General features: G+C 46.1%; 1 protein-coding gene across 1 annotated transcript in view; it reads left to right on the top strand.

Moving 5' to 3' along the window:
• Positions 1-27,289, top strand: part of HNRNPUL2 (heterogeneous nuclear ribonucleoprotein U like 2) — a gene marked incomplete in the record, with an annotated part of 1,663,394 nt that overhangs the window by 1,108,391 nt on the left and 527,714 nt on the right. The window contains 1 exon segment of the mRNA XM_044075357.1: positions 5,062-5,190. Coding sequence (XP_043931292.1) covers positions 5,062-5,190 — 129 coding nt within the window.

Raw genomic sequence — 27,289 nt, 5'->3', positions numbered from 1 at the left:
CTTGAAAAAATGTCACCACTGCATACGTTTATGCTGTGGCCATTTGGTAACCATTCACATTTTCATTAAGCATTGTTTAGATGTGGATGCCCAGAGTTGGGCCTCATTTGCTAACTCCATGCTTCAGCAGTCTGCTTTCTGAGCTCTTGTCTTTTAGTATTCTTTCTAGCTGCAGCCTCCTGGGAGGTTGTTAAGGAGAATCCCAAGTAATAATTTTGAAAGTTATGCACTGCAAAAATGGTTCCATGGCACAGAGGGAAGGCGTCCTTATTGTTGTGACCCAGGTGACTGGGGTTCGATTAATGGCCCTGGCACAGGAGGAGCCAGAGAGGGAGAGGAGTTAAGTGGCTTTGGCCCGCATCCCTTTACTGAGGGATAGGGAGGATAATCTGCACTTAGGAGCTCATCGGAAGGTATGATTTTGTCTAGTTGATACTGGGGGGAAACATTTTTCATGCTTGAGGAGAGAGGCAAGACTGCCTGCTGGCAGTGTCCCTTGCTGAAGTGTATAACTGGCAAGGAAAACCCATTGCACACCACACCCCACACCTCCCCAACTATGCAAGCTGAGTGTTTCTGAGGGCTAATACAAAAATGTCAAACTACTCTTAATGGTTGTCCTCTAGGTCGACCCTTGCCACAGTGATGTGAATGGCTCAGTCAGCAGTGAGTGGGCTGATGGTTGACAGGTAACATGAACAAGATGTGCTTTAAAAAAAGTTAACCACTGCGGAATGCTTTGAAGTAAGATATAACATGTTGCTGTATCTGTTAAATTTTGTGGATGCCATCTGTAGTTTGCACTTATCCTTCTGTCACACCATTTATCTGGGCAGCATTTCCATCCTGACGCTGTGGTTGGATTTCCTTATAATTTGAAACTTGTTTAATTTATTATATTCTTGCATATTTTTTTCCTTTCTTGGAAAGGTGTGCGTTCAGTTCTGAAGTAGTTTACTTAATTTGGTCTTCAGCCTGTGGGTTTCAGATCCACATCAGATCTGACACGGCCGCATTTTCCAGCTATGTATCCAAGCTCCAGACTCTCTCGTTATTCATAATACCCCCCCTGTCTCCCTTCTCCCTTCAGATCTCGTTTGCCACTATAGTGAGTTCAAGCATGGGTTCTGAGCTCCAACTAGTGAGTCACATAAGTGAAAAAAACTTTTTTTTTCTCTCTGATTTCTTTCTATTTTCTTCCTTGCATCCTTTACTTTCCTCCCACGTCGGACAAAAAAATAAATAAACTTCCTTCTCTCTCCTCTTTTTCTGTCTGAAGAGCGTGTCTGTGTGTGTGCCTTTTGGGCCTGTGTTGGGTATGGCAGAAGCCCCTAAGGCAAGGTTTAGGAAATGCAGAGTGCGGCCATACGCTATCCCTGGCAGATGGCCACACTCTGTGCGTGGTTTGACTTGGTGCAGATCACCTTAAGTCCCCCTGTCCTATTTGCACTGGTTTCAATCCCAGGGCACTTAAGGACATGTGGGACAAACTGATACTGATGGGATTGCTCCCCTCTTCAGGGACTTACTGTCCCTTCTTCCCCCGTCAGGGATAGCAGCGGCCACTGCTTCTACTTCCTCTTCCCCGGCCTCAGGGACTCAAACTCCCACCAAGAGGTCTGGGGAAGGGGACAAAGCAAAGAAAGACCATTCTCGTAAGCAGTCCTCTGACCGCTGGTCAGAGGCGGGACCACCACCCAAAGTTAGGCCTCCGACTGGGCCTGAATCTCCTCTGTTATGGTCCCCCAGGTTCCCCCCCTGAGCCCTGTGGAGACTCGTAGCCGATCCACAGTAAGGTCTTCTCCCCACCGGCTCTCCTGACCTGTTTCGGTGGAGGTGTCCTGCTCCACCCGAATTCTCAGTGAAGCAGAGATGGACAAGATGATGCGGAGATTTATCCGCACCCAGATCCAGATGGAGCTTTTGCCGGCGTCCTTTCCCTCTGGAGGGGGCTCCTTACCACCTTTGTTCCGACCAATAACTCCTCCTCCAATCCGGCTGGCGATTTTGGAGTTTTTGCATCAGAGGACTCTCGGGGTCCGTGCCGACGGTGCCATATACCTCGACGTCGCCCATTGCCTTGAGCTTGTTGGATCCGACTGGATCAGATCTGAACTCTTTGAGCCATAGCCTCGAGGTCGGATCCGAGGGAGTGCATCCCGCACAGCATCTGTGCTCCTGGAGGCTCGGCTCAGACTCTCCTGTTGGGTCAGAGGGGGCTGGGCCCCACCAGTACATCCTAAGAGGTTCATTCCCCTTCTGCATTCAACGTGGTGCAGAGGGTTCTCTTGGTGTCGAGACCTCTAACCATTTCGTCCTCTGGCTCAGTCAAGACTCCCCTGGGTCTGAGTGCGGTTCTGACCATCTTGCCATCTCAGGGACAGCCTGTGTTCGCTATGCTTCAAGTTCCGGTGGAACAAGAAGAAGTTTGAGAGTCTTTCAAAGAGAGTCCCCCTGAGGAGGTACCCCGCAAACGTACGTGTAAGAGGAGGCACTTGGACTCTCCCCCCAGAGTCCCTTACAGAAGACATGGACATGGATGAAGGGGAAGGTTCCCCAAGGTCACCCCCAAGGATGTCTCCTTTGGAGATATCATGGAGCTCCTTTGCCCGGGGGGGGGGGGGGGGGGTCAGCCCCCAAACCGACCTCAGACGAGTCTGTCTTCCTGGAGGCATTTGGTTCACGCCCATCTACCTTTTGGGTGTCCTCTCCTGCTGAACCACTCATGGATCTGATAACAGATGGACACCGTACAGCCCATCCCTAAGCACCCCGACAAAGTACTGAGCCCACCATCAGACAGTACGCATTGGAACAAGGGGTCCCCAGTAGATGCGATGATGGTGAATCAAGAGCGATGGACCATTTTGGGAAGCGAGTATATGCTTCAGCGACCACCTGTGTGAGGGCGCTAAACTATGTGGTGCACACATATGGCTCCAGAGACATCTAGTGAAGGAAATCAGAGTCTCCCCCAGAATCCATGTTGGTGGAGGACAAAAAGACCTTCTCTGCTCTAATGGCCACTCTAAAAGCAGTTGCCAGCACGTCCATGTGACTGCTCCGTCATGGTATGGAGGGAGCTGCAAGGGTGGACGGAACAGGTGTTGCATTTAAGCATCACACCTGGCTCCGGTTTTATCAATTTTCGGAGCCCTTCAAGGTCTCTTTCACCAACGCCCCCTATGATGGTTCTCTCTTCGGGAGTCAGTGAAAGCGACACTGGTCCAGAGCAAGAAGGACGAGAGGGCACTGTCTGCTTTTGGGATCCACTTCTCGTCTCCTCAAAGATCCTTTTCCAGTAATCAGCGAGGAATGAAGATGTGTTTCTGAAAGTCTCAGGCATTTACCCAGGAAGCTCAGGATTCTCCGTCCCCCAGAGGCAGAGGGGGGTCACAAAAGATGCCGCCCGAGAGGTAGGAGGGGGTCCTAGGAATTTCGGGTCCTGAGAACCTTTCTTGGAGGGACTTGGGCAGCAGCCCTGAGGGGTTGCCCAACTGCTCAGGTCTGGAGGCAGTCGGGGGGGGGGGTCGCCTTTCGCCACACCCGAAGGCATAGGATCCATTACAAAAGATTGCTGGGTGTTCTGAATCATATCCAGTGGATATGTCATTCCATTCAAGGAACATCCCCCGCCCGAACAAACTTCTTCCAGATGTCCCACCTGCACAACGAGAGGAGGCAGTGCTAGAAATAGGAAAGCTTCTGAAGAAATGAGTCATCCAACTGGTCTCCCCAGACCAGTCTGGATCCCGCATTTACTCCAGGTTTTTTTAATGCCAAAGAGAATGGGGGACCTCAGACCTATCTTGCATCTGTCCACATTGAACCTGTCAGTAACCAAAACAAAATTCCAGATGGTCACTCTTCAATCTATCCTGCCCTTTCTGCAGGCCACAGACAGGATGTGCTTGATCGATCTCCAGGACCTGTACTACCACGTCAAAGTGGACAGCCGCTCCCGGAGGTTTCTTCGCTTCCGGCTGGGAGCCAATCATTACCAGTTCAGAGCCCTTCCCTTTGGTCTCACCACAGCCCCCAGGGTGTTTATCAAGGTGACGGCAGTTGCAGCAGCTCACCTGAGGCTCCAGGATACTAATTTCTTCCCGTACCTGGACAATTGGCTCTTTGCTGCCCCTTCAGAGGATCTACTCTGCCAGTCCAGGGATTACTTCATTCACTGAACGAACAATATGGGTATTACCATCAAGCTGAACAAATCTTCTCTAGAGTCGGTCCAGATTCTGGACTTTAGTGGGGCACATTTGGACACTCTTCAAAAGAGGGTTTTTCTCACCCTGGATAGGATACGCAGTTTAAAATTACATGTCTTAAATTCTTCATGTTCAAGTCCCCACAACTGAAGCAGTTCTCAGGGCACTGGGTTCTGTGGCGGCCATGATCAATCTTCTGCCGTTGACTCCACTTCATATGAGAGTTCTTCACTGGACACTTGTGGTCCAATTGTCCGTGCTAGACCTTCCTATCATCTCTCCAGTGAGAATCTCGAGGGTATGCAGGGAACTCCCTTCAGTGGTGGATTCATTCTCCAGATAGTCTCAAGGGACGTTCCTTTCACCCTGCTTTGTTGTGGGGGGGGGGGGGGGGCACTGTTCGGGAAGGACGATGCCCGAAACCCGCAGGTTGAAGACAAATGAAGTACAACTATTCAAATGGAACGTTATGGTGAGTACATAACTTCTTTTTACTTGATGGAAGCGAAACTGAGTAGTGCAGGGGCTGGATATGCTACCTAGGATGGGATGGATGAGAGCATTTATTAATGTGCTGGCTTGGGGGGTTTCAGAAGAGAAAATCTCAGCAGCTGCCTACTACAGAAGACACTGCAGCAGATCACCAATAACTTTGTATATGTTGTGTCATGAAATTAAATTAGGAAGGATACAGTGTGTGAACTATTGCTTTGTCTGAGCCAACTAATGAAGAATGCCGTAGTTAAGGCCACAATTTGTAAAGTAAATGTTTTCATCTGGAGTAAATTCTGAAAAAAAAAAAAAATATCTTTTTGTTGAAGTTCACTTCTGTGTTCTTTTTTGCTAGGAAAGGGGATTAGAATGTCCCAACGCTGATCCCCAGCATCGGACAACATTGATCCAAGAAGCCACAAAGTGCTTAAGTAAATTGATTCAGATTGCCCCCAGAAAAAAACGCAACTTTATTCTTGATCAGGTATCTTCACTACATCTTTTTAAACCATAAACATTAAATTTCTGGTTATGGATTTTAAGTTAAAGCTGTTGGGGGACTTTGGATGTGTTCTTATTGACATTTAGTTTAAATTGTAGTCAAAGATTTTAAATTAAGTTTTGGATGACTTGTATGTTTTAAATGAGGAAAAGACTGTCTGATTTGTGCTGAAGTTGTATATCTTTACTGTGTTCTTCAGGTGCCTTTTTTCTTTTTGGGTAGTAACCAGAAGTGCACTGTTCATTGTTTACAGTGGCAGTACTCAAAACTTGCATGTTTATCAAATGTTTCTTTTTGGGGTGTTTTTACACATTAAATTATCACTTAGAACATAGGCACACATACAGTAACAGAAAAGAAAATAAATTGTATTAATATTTTCCATTTACATGCAATACATAATACGTATGTTTTTCTTTATAACGACTGTCATTACTCCAACATTAAATAAATAGCTCGATTCCTGCCTTCCCTTAAATTTCACTCTTTCTCCTGAACGTTATTATTCTGCATGTATTTGTTCCCACAAATTGCATTTATTTTTATGCGAGATAGACTCCTTCCCTTTTATAATGATTCCACTTTCAATTCTTTCTCTTTTACAATAGTTAGTACTTTAATTACAGTTGGTTTAGCTTTTTATATTTGTTTTCTAGTAATTTTTTTGGCAGCCAGTAGCTGTAAACTTAATTAAGCTTTCCATGTCAAGGCAGATGTTCTTCATCTCACATTGCTGCAGTCCTAACACTTGGGTAGTCCGCTGTCCCAGTCGGCCCGAATACCAAAGTATAAGGCTGACGTCGGTCAAGGCGCATTAGTCTGACGTCAGGACGCCAGGGTACAAATGCGCATGACCGACGTCATATCCTCAGTCTTTTTTGCCGCATGGTCCGATGCAGAAGCAGTATTGCGAGTGCAGGTTGGCGTTCTGAAATTTTCTGAAGTCGGAGTTTCAGACCGAATCAAAGTTGGCTAAGTACCCGTTGGGGAATATTTTGTTTTTCTTGCCTCAGTATTTAACCGGATGTCAGAAAAAGTGAATAACTGTATTTCTTGTGGGAAACAGATACCTCATAGGGATTACCATACCTTGTGTATACCTTGCTTAGGGCCTGAGCACGACGTTGTTGGATGTCGCTCTTGTGCTAGATTTAACAAACGCACTATAAAGAGAAGATTAGACTGTGCCAGGTTAGTTTTGGGAAGCGTGTAATTATAAAATGCCGCCGGATGCTCCGACGCCCGCTTCTAAAAGCGCAAGGACAAAGCAGCAAAGCCTAGGTTGGAAGAACCGTCTGTCCCGGCCGGTTCTTTAGAGGGCTCGGTGGAGCCGGAGGTTCTGCCAGAAGTTTCTTTGGAGTCTCAGGGAGAGACTTTACTGTTACAAGATGTGTCCTCTCAGGAGGTAGGCCAGGCTGAAGGGGCTTCTCAGGTAGCTGTTCTCCCTCCCTTCCTAAGGTGGTTAGGCCCTCTCCTTCTGTTTCCAAGGCTTCTTCGAGAGGCAGGCCAGGTTTAACTTCAGTGGGTGTCTCTCCTAGTTCTTCAGGGTCTCTGCCTAAGAAACATATGCTTAAAATGGCAGAAGATTTGATTACTATGATTAGAGGTTCTATGCCCCTCCTGATAAGAGGCCTAGGGTGGAACCTGAGCTTGAGAGTTTTGAGCAGTGTTCGAGGAGGCTTCTGAGTCTTCGGCTGAAGACTTACAGGAGTATCCTCCTTATTCTGATTCTGATGTAGATGATTCTACTCCTTCGGCTTCTCCTCCTGAGGATTTTTCTTTTTCAGAGACTCTTCATTCCATGAGGGAGCATTTTAAATGGGAAGGTCAAGATTTCTCTGATTCCAGGAAAAGGCTTAGGGAATTTTTGTTTCTACCCCAGCATAGGCCTTTAGCTATACCTCCTGTTCTGGATGTGGTGGAAGATGTTTTTGCAGAGGCGTTCCTGAACCCTGATTCTTTGCCTCCTGCCCCAGTTAAACCGGATAGGTATTATAGGGTGCCTGAAGCTCATAAGTATCTTTTTAGGAGTTCTAGGGCAGACCCAGAAACTGTTTCTCAGGGGCCTAAAGGTGTTAAGGCTTCTGTTGTTAAAAATCCTGTTCCTCCTGATAAAGAGGCAAGGGCTTTGGATAGATGGGGAAAGAAGGTGTATACTTCTTCCACTTTAGCCATGAGGGCTTTGAATTGCCAGTTCCACGTTAAAATACCAAAATTATCTCCTTTCACAATTGAAGTCTAAGGTGGATGCTCTGGCGGAAGGTATTGAGTATAAAGAGTTGCAGGATTTAGTTCATGTTTCTGAACAGGTGGGTAAGCATTCTTTGCAATGTGGTTTTGATGCTGTACAGGCCTCTTCGAGGGTGGCTGCCACTGGTTCTGTTCTTCGCAGGCACGCCTGGCTGAGGGATCAGAATTTAGCTGAGCATGTCAAGACAAGGATTTTAGATGCTCCGTTACAATCTGATGTGTTGTTTGGTTCGCCTGTGGAAGCAGTTTTAAAGAAAATGGAGGACAAGGCTAAGTCTATGCAGACTGTTATTTTTTGCAGGTTCAGCCTCCGAAGTTTAGTAGAAATTGGCCTACTAAGGGGTGGACATATCCTTCTTATGATTCCCAGTCTAGGGGTAGGTCTAGACGTGGTAGGGGCAGAGCTCAAGGTTCTTTTAGGCCTAGAACAGGGAGTTCACCTGCTCAGTCTTCTGGTGAGGGCAGGGGTCAGTCCTTTCGTAAACAGACCCAATGACCTGCCTTTTCAGCTGCCAGAGCCTTCTCGTCTGGCAGCACCTTTGGGAGGAAGGCTGGCACTTTTCAAAGAAAATTGGAGTTTAATTACCCAAGACAGATGGGTATTGGATATCATTCACCACGGTTACAGGTTTTATTTCCATACCTTGCCTCCTTTCAAAGGCATGCCAGACATTCCTCCTCTACAAAGAAAAGAGGCTCACAAGCAAATTTCTCTGTTACTCCAAATAGGGGCCATTCAGCCGGTTCCTGTGCCAGAAAGGGGCCTAGGATTTTATTCTCGCCTGTTCCTAGTACCAAAAAGGGGGACACGTGGAGACCAATTTTGGATTTATCTATCCTCAACACTTATCTGGACATTCCCAAGTTCAAAATGTTGACGTTACAACAGCTTTTACCTCTGCTGGGAAAAGATCACTGGATGGTAACTTTAGATCTCAAGGAGGCTTACCTTCATGTGCCTATCAGACTAAGTTGCAGGAAGTATCTGCGTTTTCGAGCTGGGAATTCTCATTATCAGTTCTCTGCATTGCCCTTTGGCTTATCCACTGCGCCCAGAGTATTCACAAAAGTTCTGGCTCCAGTGATAGCTTACTTCAGGCTAAAAGGAATACAAATCTATCCTTACTTGGACGACTGCCTGATTCTGGCTCAAGAAAAGGAAGACCTTTTTCAGCATTTGGAATATGTGATAGCAGTGCTAAGATGCCTGTGGGTATTCTGTGAACGAAATAAAGTCCAGTCTAGTACCCTCTCAAGACATGTGCTTTCTGGGTGTGAGACTGAATACAGCAACCCAGATAGCCTTTTTAACCCCAGACAAACAAAAGAATCTTTCCCTTTACTTCCATCAACTATCTCTTCAGTCCGGGCTGACTGCAAGGACAGTCCTTCAAGCCTTAGGGTTCATGGCATCTTGTATTCTGGTGCTTCCCAATGCCAAACTACATATGAGGAAGCTGCAGTGGTATCTCAAAAATGTATGGACACAGCACTGCCAGGATTTGGACACTGTCATTCAAATAATACCTTGCATTCAAAAGGAATTTTTGTGGTGGGCTCAGGAATGTCACCTAAACAAGGGACTCTCTGTGACCCGGCCAGAGGCGAGTCAGATTCTAACGACAGATGCCTCAGACATAGCTTGGGGAGCTCATCTGAATGGAAAGTGGATTCAAGACAAGTGGCCTGCCAGTCTACAGCATCTACATATCAACATGAAGGAGATGTTAGCAGTCCAGTTTGCTTTAATGGCTTTCAAGGAGTTACTTCTTCCAGGGCAGGTGTTGATTCTAACAGACAACACAACTGTCATGTGGTACATCAACAAACAAGGGGGAACACATTCTTATCCTCTATGCAGGCAAGCAATGATTTTGTGGGAGACTGCGCTCAGCTTGCAACTAAATCTTCAGTCAATGTTTCTGCCGGGAGCACAGAACTCCTTAGCAGATGTGTTAAGCAGGCAAATCATGGATCCCCACGAGTGGAAACTGGATCTTCATGTATTTCGGAAAATGACAGTGTCATGGGGAACTCCAGACATAGATCTGTTCGCTTCTCCACTAAACCACCAGCTGCCAAAGTTTTGCACGAAAAGGTTTCATCACACAGCTTGAAAAGTGGATGCTCTTTCTTTCAGTTGGAAAAATCTTCATGTGTATGCCTTTCCACCTCTGCCTCTCCTCCCAAAGGTACTCCTAAAGGTCAGACAAGACAAGCCAAGGATGATTTTAATAGCTCCAGATTGGCCTCGCAACACTGGTACCCATTACTGAGGAGTCTGGTAAGGAAGCCTCCATGGCCTTTACCTTTGATTCCACACCTATTGTCTCAGAGGGACGGTCATCTACTCAATGTCAAGCTTCACTCTCTTCATCTAACAGCCTGGCATATTCTGTTTTGAACCACAGCAGGTCTCAACTTCCTCAACAAGTTTTGAATGTGATTATGGAAGCCAGAAGACCTAGTACAAGGAAAGTGTACGCAGAAAAATGGAAGAGATTTTTATTTTGGAGTGCAGCAAAGGATTTGGAGGTTTCTGAGCCTAATTTGAGTGTGGCTCTTCAATATCTTACTGAGTTATTGGACAAAGGTTTGTCTTTCTCTTCCATTAAGATTCATGCTGCAGCAATTTCAGCTCACTATGATTGTGACCCACCATTGTTTTCTCATCCTTTGTTCAAGCAATTTCTTAGAGGGGCAAAGAATATAAGACCCCCGTAGAGCTCCTACTCCTGCTTGGGACCTCAATTTTGTGTTGGAGAAACTTACTCTACAACCTTTTGAGCCTGCGGCTACTGCTGAATTGAAATACTTGTCATGGAAGACTGCTTTTTGTTGGCCATTACTTCTGCAAGAAGGGTTTCTGAATTGCAGGCCCTTATGGCGGTTGAGCCTTTTGATTTTCCATAAGGATAGGGTATCATTACGTACTAATCCTTCCTTTATGCCTAAGGTGGTCTCTAGTGTGGCTTTAAACCAAACTATTCATTTGCCTACTTTTTATGCAGATCCCCAAAATAAGGGAAAGATTTTGCACACTTTAGATGTACACAGGCAGTTGCGTTATTATTTAAGCAGGACTAAGGATTTTAGGCAGTCTCAGCAGTTGTTTGTTTCTTTTGCTTTGAGTTCTCAGGGCAAGCCTGTGTCAAAACAAACTATTTCTAAGTGGATTGGGTTTTGCATTGCATTTTGTTATTCCCATCATGGCAAGGAGATTCCAGCTGGGATTAGGCCTCATTCCACTAGGGCTACTGCCACTTCAACAGCATTTCTAAGGGGTGGCAACTAAGGATATTTTGGAGGCAGCTACTTGGAGTTCAGTGCATACTTTCTCTAAGCATTACCACCTTCCTCTCTACTCTAAATCTAGGGCTGGTTTTGCCACGGCTATTTTGCAGGGCATGTTGACAGCTCCTGCTTCTTTATGATTTGCCAGCCTCCCTTACCTCTGCTTTGGGATTCTACCCAAGTGTTAGGACTGCAGCAATGTGAGATGAAGAACATAGTACAGTTTTGTACCTACCATAAATGTAGATGTTCGAAGATCCATATTGCTGCAGTCCAATTTACCCTCCCTCCTTCCCCTCTGTGTTTAGGGGTGGTGGTGTGGGTGGGGTTGTACTTTTGTAAATTTGTATATATTGTACATATATTTGGTACGGAAGTGTTTGGTGTTTTTTGGTTTTGGCCTTATCTTTTTAGGGTCTTCTGACATCTGGGGCAAGAAAAGACTGAGGATATGACGTCGGTCATGCGCATTTGTACCCTGGCGTCCTGACGTCAGACTAATGCGCCTTGACCGACGTCAGCCTTATACTTTGGTATTCGGGCCGACTGGGACAGCGGACTACCCAAGTGTTAGGACTGCAGCAATGTGGATCTTCGAACATCTACATTTATGGTAGGTACAAAACTGTACTTTCCGATCCCATATCCCAGTTCAACAGAATAGTTTTCTTAGTTAAAGGCATTTACTTCCCAAGTATTTGACAGATTGTCGTAGCAAACTTTATCAACTTATTACACTCCCAAAAAACACATTCCCAGTTACCCCTCTGTCTTTCCCATCACACCTCCAGCATTTTCTCTCTACCTCATGAAAAATTCTTTGAAGTCTGAATATATGTTGTCAGTCTTCTTTTATTCCTTGACTGTGGGCTCTTTTCCAAGCCTTGGAACCGACTCGGACGTTTATTTCAGCTTGCGCCTTCTAAACTGTCGAGCTCAGCTCTGCCCATATTGCTCCTGTCTAAATTATCTCAGATCTCATTTGCCACTTTGTGTGTCAGACGAGTATGACCTCTCTCAAGCTTTGGCAGTTCTTTAAGTAAGTTTTATTCACTGAATTTTTTCAAATCTCTACTAGTTTTCCTACATTCTGCTTCTTAAGTACTTTATCTTTCTACCCACTCCTCTAGCTTTCACTTTTACATGTGTATGTGTAATTTTTCTCTCCATGTACCGCCTTTCTACATGTGCTGGTACTCTTCTGTTACCTGTTTAGAGGTATTTCTTGGATACCATAGTTGATACCCTTTTGTCTCTCTTTTTCTCCAAAAAAAAAAAAATAATAATTTTCTATTCTCCTTTGTGTGTGTGTGTGTGTGTGTGTGTGTGTGTGTGTGTGTGTGTGTGTGTGTGTGTGTGTGTGTGTGTGTGTGTGTCATGGCTGACAAATCAGTGTCCCCTGTCAAACCTTCTAAGGGCACATCTGGCTTTAAAACGTACCAGAAGTGTGATAGAAAAATGCCCAGTTCAGATGGCAAAGTGTGGTGCGTGTACTGTTTAGGTGGTGGTCGCGTACAAGAAAATTGCTGTATTTGTCATGGTTTCTCCGCCAGAACTCTGAGCAGAGAAACTGATTTTGAAAGGCATGCTGAAAGGGGGACTTTGAAGAGGCCATTTCTGGATCCAGGACCGAAATCAGTTCATCATCATCTTCTACCAAACAGAAAAAACGATGTCCTTCTATTCACATGTTGCAGTATTCATAACAGTAGGGAGTTGCTGCCTGCAGCGCCACCTTCCGGCCAGTATACCAAAGTCTTTGTTTCTGGAGGGAACGTATGATGTCCCTTGTAAGAGCCATAAAGTGCTGTAGGGTATAAAGGTGACGTCTGCACGCACCCTCCTCAGAATTTTTCTGCCACAGTGAACACCGGACTCCTGTTCACCAGATTCCAAAAGCAGCTCGCGTTTTAGATTGCTGTTAAAATTTCCAGATCGGATGACCGTTTCATCCTACCAATACAGATAAGTGCCCTGTTGGATTTTTTTCATTGCCTTTGATTATTATGTCAGCTAGAAAGGGGAAGTGTGCATGTGGAAGACAAGTTCCTCACAAGGATGCACATGAGAAGTGCGTTTTTTGCTTAGGCGAGGCCCACGACCGTACGTCCTACCCCATTTGCAAATCTTTCTCGTTCCTAAAACCCTTCGCAGCCGTCTTGCTACACTAAAATTTTATTTAGAAAATCAGAGACTCAGATGTCCTTGGTATGGAGGGGGGGGGGGGGAGTAGGCCCATCTGAAGAGCTGCCGAGGAAGAAGGTCAAAAAAGTTAGGCCGGCATCCCTTGTTGTGCCTCGGGTGTCCAAGAAGGTTCTTGAGGCTGATGAAAGCCCTGCTTTTTCCCAGACATCGGTTTCCAAGCCAGGCCTGGGAATAACTATGGAAGCTGGGATTGCAGAAACATTTAATACATCCACTGAGGCTACTCAGCCGTCAGATCCGGATGGCAGAGGGAAACCATGACTCAGTCTACCGGAGGGCCTAGCTCCTTCTCTCCCACCCAGACAGACGTTCGCTCCGATTCTCTCTCCACCAACTACTCCTTTAAAGAAAAAAACAAAGTTAAACACACTAAAACCCAGCAAGTTACTGGATGGGAAGTTTTCTCTCAGAGCCTTTTTAAGGCTTTTGAGACCCTGCAGACAGCAGGCCCCACCATCCCCCACTACTCGACCTACCTTACAGGTTTCAGAGGAAGAGTACTGCTCTTCAGAGGAATCCTTTTCATATGAATCCCAAATAGAGTCCCCAAAAGATTTCATCATCCCAGAGGAGGAAGATTCCAGTACTCCTGAATCTCCAGGGGAAGAAATTATCTTTGGAGATACAATCTCTCTCATGAGGGAGCATTTCAAATGGCAAGCATCTGAAGATGTTCTTCGTGTTTCACTGTTGCAGTCAGTACATTTGGGTAATCTGCTGGCAGGTTGCCCTCAGTCGGCCTGATTAACAAACTCTTGGGGTCCTGTGTCAGTTGCTGTCCCTTCTCCCATGGGGTAGTCAGGGGTATAAAACATTCAGCTGATGCCATCACATCAGTCTTTCTTGCCGTGCGGTGCCCGAAGCAGAAGCAGTTTGCAAGTGCCGATTGGCCGACTCCTGAAATTTTTGTTTTCGAGTTTTAGAACCAAAGTCTTCAACTTAAAGCTAAGTACCCCGTTGGGGAAACTTTTTCTTGCTCCTTACCGATGTCAGTAAAAGTTAATAATTGCATTACTCGTGAAAAGCAAATACCTCATAAAGATTTTCATTCGTACTGTATTCCTTGCCTAGGCCCTGACCACGACGTACCTTGCTGTCAGTTTTGTGCTTTATTTAATCAGCACACTATCAGTCGTCGGTACATTTTTGCCTCTAAATATTTAGGTTTTTGGTTTAATTATCCAGAAATGTCATTGGTTAGCCATTCAACTACTGGGATTCTGAAAAAACGTAAAGGCAGAGACAGGCCACCGAGGTCCAAAACTGCCGATGACGCTTCTCCTAAGCCAGTCGCCAGTATTCAGTGAGACGCTTTCACAGCCCCTGATACCTGCTACTTCTAATTCGCAGGCTTCTACTGAGACCCATTCGGAGTCCGGTATGCCGCGAGATGCTTCACCTATGGAACCTTCGGATGTCTCTACCTTGGATGGGTCCGGAGCCGCTGTGCAGGCACCGGCTTCTGAGGGTGTATTCAGGCCTACAGACTTGCATATTAAATCGACACCGCCTTCATTACTAAGGCCTAAATCTCAATCCATGTCTAAAAAAACGATGCCCAGGCCACATGTTCAGGCCCCTATACCTAAAAACCAAATAATAAAAATGGCTGAAGATCTAATTACTGTAATCATGGGTAGTCAACCCCCTCAAAGAGGCCTAGGACTGAGCTTATGAATCTCCTGATCAGGATTCTATTTCGTCTGGCTCTTCTAATATCCTGAATTTGTCCTTACCTACATGTGAGGATTCTGATGCAGAGGATTCCATTCCCTCTGCTTTCCCTCCTGAGGATTATTCTTTTGGGGGAAACTTTGCATACTTTAAGGGAGCATTTCCACTGGGAAAGCCAGGAATTTTCTGATTCAAAAAAAAAGGCTTAGGGATTTCCTTCTTCTATCTCAGCATAGGCCTTTGGCTATACCTCCTGTACTAGACATTGTTGATGTGTTCTCGGAATCCAGTTTGGCCCCTGATTCCCTGCTTCCGGCTCCTAGTAAACCTGACAGTTACTACAGGGTTCCTGAGTCCCACAAGTTCCTTTTCAAAAATCCTGTTGCAGATCCAGAAACCATTTCTCAGGAGCCCAAGGGCATTAAGGCTTCTACTGCTAAATATCCTACCCCTTCTGATTGAGACTCCAGGGCGCTGGATAGATGGGGTAAAACGGTTCATACTTCTGCAACCTTGGCAAGCAGAGCTTTAAACTGCCAATTTCATATGTTAAAATATCAACAGCATATTATTGGACTGCTTAAACAGAAAATTATGTTGATTCCTGACTGTGAGGAAAATAAAGATTTACAGGATTTAATGCATTCTGCTGAACAAGTTGGAAAACATATTTTGCAACGTGGTTTTGATTCTTTAGAGGCCTCTTACAGGGCTGCTGTTTCTGGGTCTGCTTAGAAGACATGCTTGGCTTAAGGATCAATCTTTCCCTGATCATGTTAAAGCTAAATTGTTGGATGCTCCTTTAAATCAGGACCACCTGTTTGGCAATAAGGCTGAAGAAGTTCTTAAAAAGATGGAAGATTAAGCTAAAGCTATGCCAACTGTTAAAGATTTTTTACAAGTGCAACCTCCAAGATTTAGTAGGCACTGGCCTACTAAGAATTGGTCCTTTCCTGCCCCTTCCAGATCCTCTCAAGCCAAACCCAGACACAGCAGAAACCCCAGGTTTCAGTCCCAGCAGTGGGGTGTCTCCACTTCCAAGTCTGGAAATAAGACACCCCCCTATGGTAAGCAGTCTCAATGACTTCCTTTTAAAATTCCCATGCACTTATTTTTTAACCGCCCCTTTGGGGGGAAACATTGCTCTTCATGCAAAGAACTGGGAACTCATAACCCAGGACAAATGGGTTTTAAATATAGTTTCCCAGGGTTACAGATTGAATTTCCACACGTTGCTAACACCAAACGGGTGGCCAGACCTGACCCCAAATCAGTGGGCAGAAGCTCAAAAACAAGTACTTTCCCTCTTAAGCATGGGGGCTAGTCAACTTGTACCAGAAGAGGAAAAGGGACAAGGTTTCTATTCCAGGCTTTTTCTGGTACCCAGAAAAGACAAATCATGACGTCCAATCCTGGACCTGTCTGCTCTAAACACCTTTCTAGAGATTCCAAAATTCAAGATGCTGACTCTTCACCAGTTACTTCCTATGCTAGGCAAAGATGCTTGGTTGGCAACTCTAGATTTAAAAGAAGCATACCTGCACATCCCAGTCAGGGAATCTTGCAGAAGATACCTACGCTTCAAAGCAGGCTCTGCACGGCCGTTTGGCTTGTCTTCTCCACCCAGGGTATTCACAAAGTGCCTGGCTCCAGTTATTGCATTTTGCAGGCAAAGAAATATTAAAATATATCCATACCTGGACGATTGCCTAATTCAAGCAAAAAACCAGGGCATACTTTTAAATCATCTGGCATTTGTAAAAAGGGTACTAACTTGTCTGGGGTTACACCATAATTGAAAAGAATTCACAGCTGGTACCCTGTCAACAGATTACATTTCTGGGTGCAAGCTTGAATTCAACTGCCCAGATGGCTTTCCTCACGCCAGAAAAGCAAATTCATTTGTTAACTTACTTCAAACAAGTGGCCGCAAAAACCCTGCTATCTGCAAGGCAAATACTGCAAGCCTTGGAGTTCATGGCCTCCTACATTCTTCTAATTCCATATGCAAGACTACATATGAGGAAACTACAGTGGTATCTGAAAAGTCTATGAAGTCAACATTGTCACACCCTGGAAAAAATGATTCGTATCATACCTTGCCTACACCTGGAGTTCCTATCGTGGGCAGAGGCCTGCCACCAAAACAAGGGACTACCATTCACACTTCCCCCTGTTGCAAACCCTAACTACAGATGCATGTGGGGCTCACCTGGCAGGGAAGTGCATTCAGGGCAAATGGAACCCAAATCAAATGCACCTGCATGTCAATCAGAAAGAAATGTTAGCTGTACAGAATGCTCTCTGGCAGCCTTCAAGGACTACATTCTTCCAGGACAACTAATGGTAAAGACAGACAACACCATGGTTATGTTGTACATAAACAAGCAGGGGGGTACACATTCCTACCCTCTCTGCATACTAGCCATGGCATTGTGTAACACAACCTTGAGCTACCAAGTGCACCTACAAGCTCAATTCCTGCCAGGAAAATTGAGTACACTGGCAGACGGACTAAGCAGAAACCTCATGGACCCACACGAGTGGAAACTGGAACCACAGATTTTCAACATGTTGACAAGCGGAATGGGGGAGCCCAGACATAGATCTATTTGCCTCCCCCCAGAACTACCATTTGGACAAGTTTTGCACAAGGACTCCCCACAAACAAGCCTGGAAAGTGGGTGCTCTGTCCTTCAGCTGGAAAAACCTATCAGTCTATGCCTTTCCCCCTCTGCCTCTGCTCTCCAAAGTTCTACTAAAAGTCAAACAGGACAGACCAAGGACAATTTTGATTGCTCCAGACTGGCCGCGCCAACACTGGTACCCCCTCCTGTGCAGTGTATCGTAAATATCTCCATGGCACCTGCCCTCAGACCCCTTCCCTGCTGTCTCAGCAGGAGAACCAAATTCTGCACCCTCAGCTTCCAGCATTGAACCTTGCCGCCTGGCTAATCACTTAAATTCACCCTTATTCATCCCTCAGCAAACCTGTGATGGATGTCATCTTGGAGGCAAGGAGACCTAGTACTAGAAAATCTTATCCTGACAAATGGAAAAGATTCTGTGCCTGGAACCAATCTTTAGGGATGAGCACAGCAGTGCACAATTTACCTCAGATTTTGCAATACTTAACTGAGATGCTTCACAAGGGCCTGTCGTTTTCCTCCATTAAAATCCACGCCTCAGCTGTTTCAGCTCACTATAACACAGAACCACCCCTTTTCTCTCACCCTCTGTCAAGCAGTACTTCAGAGGGGCAAAAAACTTGAGACCACCCGGGAGAGCTCCTATCCCTGCCTGGGATCTTAACTTCGTTTTGGAGAAACTCACTCTACCTCCTTTCGTGACAGCTGCTACTGCAGACTTAAAATTTCTTTCTTGGAAAACAGCCTTCCTTTTAGCATTCACTTCAGCTAGAAGGATATCTGAATTACAGGCCCTTATGGCAGGTGGAGCCTTTTATCATCTTTCATGCGGACAGGGTATCTCTCAGGACCAATCCATCATTCATGCCTAAGGTGGTTTCCAGTGTGGCTCTTAATCAGTCCATTCACTTGCCAGCCTTCTTTCCCAATCCACAGAACAAAGGGGAACGGATTCTGCATTCCTTGGATGTACACAGACAATTTTGATTCTACTTGGACAGGACTAAATCTCGAAGAAAATCTGAACAATTGCTGGTAGCATTTGCTGCAGGGGCAGAGGGGAAGGTTATTTCAAAACAAACAATTTCTAAATGGATAAGGCATTGCATTCATTTTTGCTATAAGCACCATGGAAAACCTCTCCCCAGGGGATCAGATCTCACTCCACCAGGGCGGCATCTACTTCTGCAGCCTTTCTCAGAGGTGATCCTACCAGGGGTATCCTAGAAGCTGCTACCTGGAGTTCTGTACATGCTTTCACCAAGCATTATCATTTACCAATTTTCTCTAAATCCAGAGCTGGCTTTGCCACTGCTGTCTTGCAGGACCTTATAGCTGGCCCTAATGATGTATAAACTCCTCCTCCCAACTATAGCTTTGTGAATCTACCCAAATGTAATGACTGTAGCAGCGAAACACGAAGAACATACTACAGATGTTCATCGTGTTTCACTGTTGCAGTCATTACACTTGGGTTATCCTGCTGGCAGGCGACCCTTAGTCGGCCCGAGTTCCAAAGTCTTGGTCCGGCGTCGGTTGCTGTCGCATCTTCCCTAACGTCAGTGCGCCAGGGGGTTATAAAAGTTGCAACCGACGCCATTTTCCCCTTCTTTCTTGCCACGAGGTGCCCGAAGCAAAAGCACTTCGCAAGTGCCGGTCGGCCGACCATTGAATTTCAGAACCGAAGTCTTCAATAAAGCTAAGTACCCCGTTGGGGAAACTTTTCTTGCTCCAGACCGATGTCAGTAAAAGTTTAATAATTGTATTTCTTGTGGGAAGCAAATACCTCATAAGGACTTTCACTCTTACTGCATTCCTTGCCTAGGCCCTGACCACGACGTCACTAGTTGTCGTTTTTGTGCTAGATTCAATAAATCAAATGTCGGTTTGATTTTGCCTTACATTATTTTGGACGATTTAATTATATAATGCCGTCTGAACAACCGACAACCGGAATGTACAAATAACGCAAAGTCAAAGAAGAATACAGGCATCCGAGGTCCAAAAACAGATGACAAAGCCTCTTCTAGGCCAGTCGCTGGTTCTCAGTGAGGCGCTTTCGCAGCCCCTGACACCCGCTACCTCAGAGCCACAGGCCTTAATCGACAGCCACGTGGAGACACCGAGGCCTGTGGAAACTCAAGGTATTGGGCCTACGGAAACTATACCCTCAGATGGGTCCAGAGCCTCTGAGCAGGCACCGGCTTCTGAGGGTGTTTTCAGACCTTCACAGCTTACAATTAAGGTTACTACAGCAGCAAAGGCTAAGTCCAAAACACCATTAATGACAAGGAAACAAGTGCAGCATTCTCCATAACAGTCATCCATGCCAAAGAAACAGATGCTTAAAATGGCCGAAGGCCTTATTACTTTAATCAGGGGCTCCCATCCCCCTCCTGACAAAAGGCCTAGGCAAGACACTGATTATGATTCCTCTGATCAGGTTTCCATTTCCTCTGATTCTTCTTCTGATCAGGGCTATTCTCTTCCTCCCTATGAGGACTCTGATGCTGAAGAGTCCATTCCTTCAGCCTCACCACCTGAGGATTATTCTTTTGGGGAAACCCTGCACACCATGAGGGAGCATGTCCATTGGGAGAGCCAGGATTACTCCGAGTCCAAGAAAAGGCTCAGAGATTTCCTTTTATTGCCTCAGCACAGGCCTCTGGCTATCCACCCTGTGCTTGATATTGTAGATGATGTTTTTTCTGAATCCAGTCCGTCTCCAGATTCTTTACCCCCTGCACCAGTAAAACCAGACAGGTACTACAGGGTCCCTGACTCGCATAAATTTCTTTACAAAAACCCCACTGCAGACCCAGAAACAATTTCTCAGGGTCCTAAAGGGGTTAAAGCTTCCACTGCCAAAAATCCTGTCCCCTCAGATAGGGATTCCATAGCTCTGGACAGATGGGGGGAAAAAAAGTTTACACTTCTGCTACATTAGCTGCAAGAGCTTTAAACTGTCGGTTTCACATGCTTAAATATCAACAGTATCTCATGTCATTGTTAAAGCAGAAAATGGTTACAAATATAGAAAGTCCTGACGGTAAAGAAATGCAGGATTTATTGCATGCAGTTGAACAAGTGGGAAAGCAATACTCTGCAATGTGGTTTTGATTCATTAGAGGGTTCTTGTAGAGCCGCAGTTACAGGCTCAGTTATTCGAAGACATGCTTGGTTGAAAGAACAAAGTTTACCTGACCATGTTAAAGTAAAATTATTGGATGCTCCTCTAAAGCATGATACTTTGTTTGGTGTTTAGGCAGAAGAGGTATTAAAGAAAATGGAGGATAAAGCAAAATCCATGCAGACAGCAAAAGATTTCTTACAGGTTCAACCACCTAGATTTAGCAGAAACTGGCCTTCAAAAAATTGGTCCTTTCCAGTGTCAGACAGGCCACAAAGGGGCAGATACAGACGCCCAAGAGGCAGATCTCAGCCCCAAGGCTCCTACAGACCTAAACAATGGGGTGCTTCAGCCCCCAAAGGAGGAGAAGACAAATCACAAACTTACAGGAAACAGTCACAATGACTTCCCCCTGCAAATGCCAAGCTCTTACCAGTTGACATCACCCCTAGGGGGAAAGCTAGCACTTTTCTCAAAAAATTGGCACATGATCACCCAAGACCAATGGGTGCTAAATATAGTTTCTCAGGGGTACAGGTTCCACTTCCACACGCTTCCAAAACCAAAAGGTATGCCAAACCTGCCACAAAACTAGTGGGCAGAGGCACAAAAACAGATTGCTTCTCTTATGGATATGGGAGCTATTCAAAAAGTTCCACAAGAAGAACAGGGATAAGGATTTTACTCCAGACTTTTCTTAGTACCCAGAAAAGACAAAGCCTGGAGACCAATACTGGACCTGTCAATTCTAAATACTTTCCTGGATGTTCCAAAATTCAAAATGTTAACACTACAACAACTTCTGCCCATGCTGGGCAAGGAGGCTTGGCTAGTTACTTTGGATCTCAAGGAGGCATACCTGCACGTCCTAATCACACAATCGTGCAGAAGATACCTCAGATTTATAGCAGGCTCAATGCATTACCAATTCTCTGCACTGCCCTTTGGCTTAACTACTGCGCCCAGGGTCTTCACAAAATGCCTGGCACCAGTAATTGCATTTTGCAGACAAAAAGAATTCAAATATACCCCTACTTGGACGATTGCCTTATTCAAGCAGAGAGCAAGGACATTCTTCTAAAGCACCTGGCGTTTGTAAAAAGATTGCTAATTTGCCTAGGGTACACAGTAAACAAAAAGAAATCAAAACTAGTGCCCTCTCAAGAGATAATATTCCTGGGTGCAAGCATAAATACAACTGCCCAGATGGCTTATCTCACACCAGACAAACAAAGGAAATTGACTCATTACTTTCTAATGATGGCAACAAAGACCCAGCTCCCTGCAAGAAAAATTCTGCAGGCCCTGGGTTTCATGGCATCATGCATTCTACTAATTCCATATGCAAAACTGCATATGAGGAAACTACAATGGTATCTAAAAAGTGTTTGGACTCAGCATTGTCACAGCCTAGAGACAATCATAACTTTGATTCCCTGCCTACAAGAGGAGTTTCGATGGTGGTCCCAGGCCTGTCACCACAACAAGGGACAGCCTTTCACCTTACCTACAGCCAGGCAGACAATAACAGATGCATCGGATTATGCCTGGGGAGCACATATGGCAGGAAAATGTATTCAGGGCACGTGGCCCAAGGAACAAATGCATCTTCACATCAATCAAAAAGAGATGCTAGCTGTACAGAATGCCCTGACAGCATTCAAGGACCTAATACATCCAGAACAACTATTAATAAAGACGGACAGTACCACAGTTATGTGGTACATAAGCAAGGGGGCACACATTCCTACCCCCTATGCAGACAAGCCATGACTTTGTGGAACACAGCACTGACCCACCAGGTACGTCTGCAAGCACGATTCCTGCCAGGAACAAAAAATACACTGGCAGACGAACTAAGCAGAAATCTCATGGATCCTCACGAATGGAAGCTAAATCCACAAGTGTTCAACATGATAACAAGGGAATGGGGATGCCCAGACATAGATCTTTTTGCCTCCTCTCACAACTTCCAAATACAGAAATTTTGCACAAGGACTTATCACTCTCAAGTATGGAAAGTGGATGCTCTATCATTCAGCTGGAAAAACCTGATTGTCTATGCCTTCCCTCCGATGCCTCTTCTCACCAAGGTGCTTATAAAAGTCAAACAAGAGAGGCCAAAAATGATCCTGATTGCAGCAGACTGGCCACGCCAAAACTAGTACCCAATCCTAAAGACTCTGTCCCAAGGACCACCTTGGCCTTTACCTCAAATCCCTCATCTTCTGACACAGCAAAACAATCAGATTCTGCGCAGTCAACTCAGAACCTTAAACCTGGCAGCATGGCAGATAATGTAGCCAATCAGACTGCACCTCTCTCTAAAGCTGTTATGGATGTAATTTTGGAAGCCAGGAGGCCCAGCACTAGGAAATCTTGTGCAGAAAAATGGAAGAGATTCTGTGCTTGGAACCAGGCACAAGGGCTCGACTCACTGATCCCTAATATACCTCAGATTTTACAATACCTGACTGAGATGTTGGACAAAGGCCTATCTATTTCTTCTATTAAAATCCATGCCTCTGCCATTTCAGCTCATTACAATACGGATCCTCCTATTTTCTCGCATCCTCTACTACGACAGTACCTCAGAGGGGCAAAGAATATAAGACCCCCTAGGAGAGCACCAGTACCTACTTGGGACCTCAATTTTGTTTTAGAAAAACTAACACTGCCTCCATTTGAACCAGCCAGCACTGCTGATCTAAAATACTTGTCATGGAAAACTGCTCTGCTCCTAGCAATAACTTCAGCAAGAAGAGTCTCAGAGTTACAGGCATTGATGGCTGTGGAACCTTTCCTCATCTTTCATCAGGACAAACCCAACATTCATGCCAAAAGTGGTTTCCAATGTGGCCTTAAATCAAACAATTAATTTGCCTACTTTCTACGCAAATCCCCAGAATAAAGGGGAACAACGTCTGCATGATTTGGATATGCACAGGCAGTTACGTTTTTACTTGGACAAAACAAAAGCTTTCAGAAAAACTGAGCAACTGTTTGTAGCATATGCTGCAGGATCACAAGGAAAGCCTATTACATAACAGACAATCTCCAAATGGATAGGACACCGCATCCGCTTCTGTTATGCACAGCATGGCAAATCTGTGCCTAAGGGCATTAGGCCTCATTCCACCAGAGCAGCAGCCACTTCAGCAGCTTTCCTCAGAGGGGTACCAACCAAAGACATTTTAGAAGCTGCAACCTGGAGCTCAGTGCACACTTTTACCAAGCACTACCACCTACCTCTCTACTCCAAATCCAGAGCAGGCTTTGCCACCGCAGTTGTGCAGGGCTTGTTAGCTTCGCCAAATCCAATCTAGACCCAGCCACCCAACCTCAGCTTTGGGATTCTACCCAAGTGTAATGACTGCAACAGTGAAACACGATGAACATAGTACAGTTGTGTACCTACCATAAATGTAGATGTTCGAGTGTATTCACTGTTGTAATCCAGGTTACCCACCCACCATCCCCCTCTTTGCTGGGACTATTCTGTACTTCTCAACTCTATACAACCTATGTGGTGTATTTGCTTGTAGTTGAAGGAAATGTTTATAGTATTTTATGCATAGTTGTTTGGCATATTTTTATCTTTTCAACCTTCCTATCTGGGGGCACCTGACATCTGGGGCAAGAAAAACTGAAGAAAATGGCGTTGGTTTCAACTTTTATACCCCTGGTGCACTGACGTCAAGGAAGATGCGACAGCAACCGACGCTGGACCAAGACTTTGGAACTCGGGCCGACTACGGGTCGCCTGCCAGCAGGATAACCCAAGTGTAATGACTGCAACAGTGAATACACTCAAACATCTACATTTATGGTAGTTACACAACTGTACTTTGTGTACACTTACCATAAATGTAGATGTTCGAGTTTATTCACTGTTGCAGTCCTGGTTACCCTCCCTCCAGCCCCCTAGTTTTTTTCTGGCTATACTTCTACTTTCCTTTACTATGCTTAAAAGCCTTTATGTTAAGTTGTCAATCTCGCCTTCATTCTTGCTTGATGGGTTCGGAGCCGATCCTCGGCTCCGACTCGGCACTTGCTAAGCTCGAGAGTCACTTTTACCAGCTCGAGGCAGCCCCATATCCCATGATGCAAGGCGGTAAGTACCCAGATCTCGTTTGCCGCTTCGCTGATGAGGTCCTCCTTTTACCAGCTTCTGGTAAGTGATTTTTACATTACTATTTTTTGCCCCTTTTCTTCTAAAACTTTAAAATTTATAGTTTTAACACAGTTATAGTCCCTTTCTGACTAGAAATTCTTTGTCTCCTTAAAACTTTTAGTCAGACTTCTCCCATCCCATCCCCCCCCCCCCCTTGTTAGGGTGTGTGTGTGTGTGTTATTGATAGTTTTTTGGGATATATATAATTTAATTTCTTGGTCTGGTGTTGTGTGTGTGTTTTATTCACCATGTCTAAGGAAAGGGTCTCAGGCTTTAAGAAGTGTGACTCGTGCTGTCAGAAGATGTCTCTGACAGACTATCACACTTCTTGCCTTTACTGCCTGGGGCCTCTTCACCTGCAGGACTCCTGTGCTATATGTCACTGTTTTAGCCAGAGAGTCCTGCAGGAAAGAAGAAATAAATTGATTTTGAGGGGCCGCCTTAAGCCGGAGGTCTCTCCGGCTAAGTCGGCTCCATCTAAGACTTCAAAGTCTTCCAAGGCCCAAGCCTGTGGCCTCGGCTCCGACTCGTTCAGAGTCGAGATCGGCTCCGGCTGGAGCCGATTCTGGTTTACTAAAACCTTCGGCGCCGATGGCTATCGGTGCCAATTCTGGTTCGACCACTTCGGTGTCGGCTCCGATCGGCTCCGACACCCTTACTTTTATGGCTGTATCGGCTCCGGCTGGAGCCGATGCATCGAAGCTACCTGTCGGTGCCGATAAGTTGTCGGCTCCGACACTTTCTGTGGTTTCATCGGCTCCGATGGTTCCTTCCAGGAAGAGGTCTAGGTCCCCTTCCTTGGAGCCGATACTCTCGGCTCCGGCTTCGCCTCTCCTCTCGGAACGGAGCCATCGGAGCCGATCTTGAAGGTCATCCAGGCTTTCTGACCATGATTTAGAGAGAGTGGTCAGTAGATTACTAAAATCACAGGCACTGGCCTAAATGCTACATAGTCCGTCTCAGCAGATGACTATTAGTCCACACCCCATTGCAGTTCCTCCTTCGACTCTACCCCAGAGTTTGGAGTTGGAGTCTTCGGGAATGGTTTCTGCTACGGCTGAGGGACAGATACCCCCTTCTGCTCCTTCAGCCTCTACTCTTATCTCCTCTTCGAGACCTTCCTTAGAGGGATTCGGTGGCCGGGCTTCCCTGGTCTCCTCCGAGGGGGTGAGTGGCATCGGACCCTTGTCCGACCCCGCTCTTCCTCTTGGAGCCTCGGCCTTGGTGAGCTCGGCTCCGACATCTGCCTCGGACCTTTCCTTTTCGGTGGGTCCTGGAGTTCCTAGCTCTTCGGAGCGGGTTTTCTCGGACCTCCCTGGGAGGGGAGCCTTCGAGGTGATGAAGAGTGTGCTGGCCACTGGACTCAGCCAGCAGTCTGTTCCCTTAGCTCCTCCCTCTGTAGTGCCTGTTGACATCTCTGCCACTTCTCTTGCTCCCGGACCCAGAGATCCTCCGCCTCAGGTTTCCCCACTGGGGATATCCCCCTCTTCCGAGGATTCTCCTGATTTGTTGGGAGATCCTCCGCGGAAGAGCACCTGTAAGAGGAAACACGTAGACTCCCCCGAGTCTATCACTTCGGATACTGACTTAGATGAGTCAGAGGGATCCCCAAGATCCCCCTCTGAGGATGTCTCCTTCTCGGACATCCTAGAACTCCTTAGACAGAGGGGAAACTGGCCCACAAATAATCCCTCTGAGGATGAGTCAGTATACCTGGAGGCGTTTGGATCTCGGCCCTCCACCTCCTGGGTGTCTCCGCCTTTCGACCCCCTTATGCAGGTTATTGCTCGAAAGGCGTGGACTGCTCCTGACTCTGTAGAGCCAGTCCCTAGGAGGCCTTCTAAATTTATTACTGCCCCGTCGGACAAGCAATTCCTCACAAAAGGTGTCCCCGCTGATGCCATGGTGGTGGCGGCCACCACTAAGAAGGAACTTGCAGATCCTTCCGTACCTGTCCATCCTCCTAATAAGGACTCTAGGACCATGGATAGATATGGTAAGCGGATGTTTTCTTCAGCGACCTTTGCTATGCGTTTGCTGAACTACCTATGTCACTTCACCAGACTCCAGAGGGATATCCTTAAGGAGCTAGGTGAAGTAGTACAGGATCCTACAGCTGCAGGGGCTCAAGAAAAAATTGCTTCGCAGCTAGGAACCCTTAACTCCATTGCAAACTCCTCCATGCGGCTGATGTATGCTGCTGATGGAGCGAGTAGGGCCGCAGGTACAGGTGTGGCTCTTAGACGCCAAGCCTGGATGCGGCTATGTAATTTTGCAGATCCCTTTAAGGCGTCCTTCACAAACTCTCCCTTTGATGGGTCAGCTTTGTTTGGCCCTCAAGTGAAGGAAACATTGACCAGGTGTGAGCAGGACGGCAAAACTCTTTCTGCCGTGGGAGTCCGTTTTTCCACCCCTTCTAGACCTTACCCCAAAGGACAGAAGGGTGGCAAAATGTGGTTCCACAAATCCCAAGGAGTCACACCGGATTCACGTGGTCAGTTTACCCCTAGAGGCAGAGGGGGTAACAACAACAGACGCCGCTCTAGAGGCAGAGGGGGTCCTCAAAACCAGGGAAACAGAGAGTCTCTCTCTGATAAGCCCTTTCAGCATCCCTGAGATGTTGCCCGGCTGTCCCTCCTTGGAGGCAGTCGGGGGAAGACTATCGCTGTACCCAGAAGCCTGGCGTTCCCTCACTCAAGACAGATG

Source organism: Protopterus annectens, chromosome 6.part1 (assembly GCF_019279795.1).
Source record: "Protopterus annectens isolate FY-2018-M chromosome 6.part1, PAN1.0, whole genome shotgun sequence".
NCBI lineage: Eukaryota > Metazoa > Chordata > Ceratodontiformes > Protopteridae > Protopterus > Protopterus annectens.
Note: the sequence above shows the minus strand (reverse complement) of the source record. Positions and strands in the feature narration are given on the sequence as shown.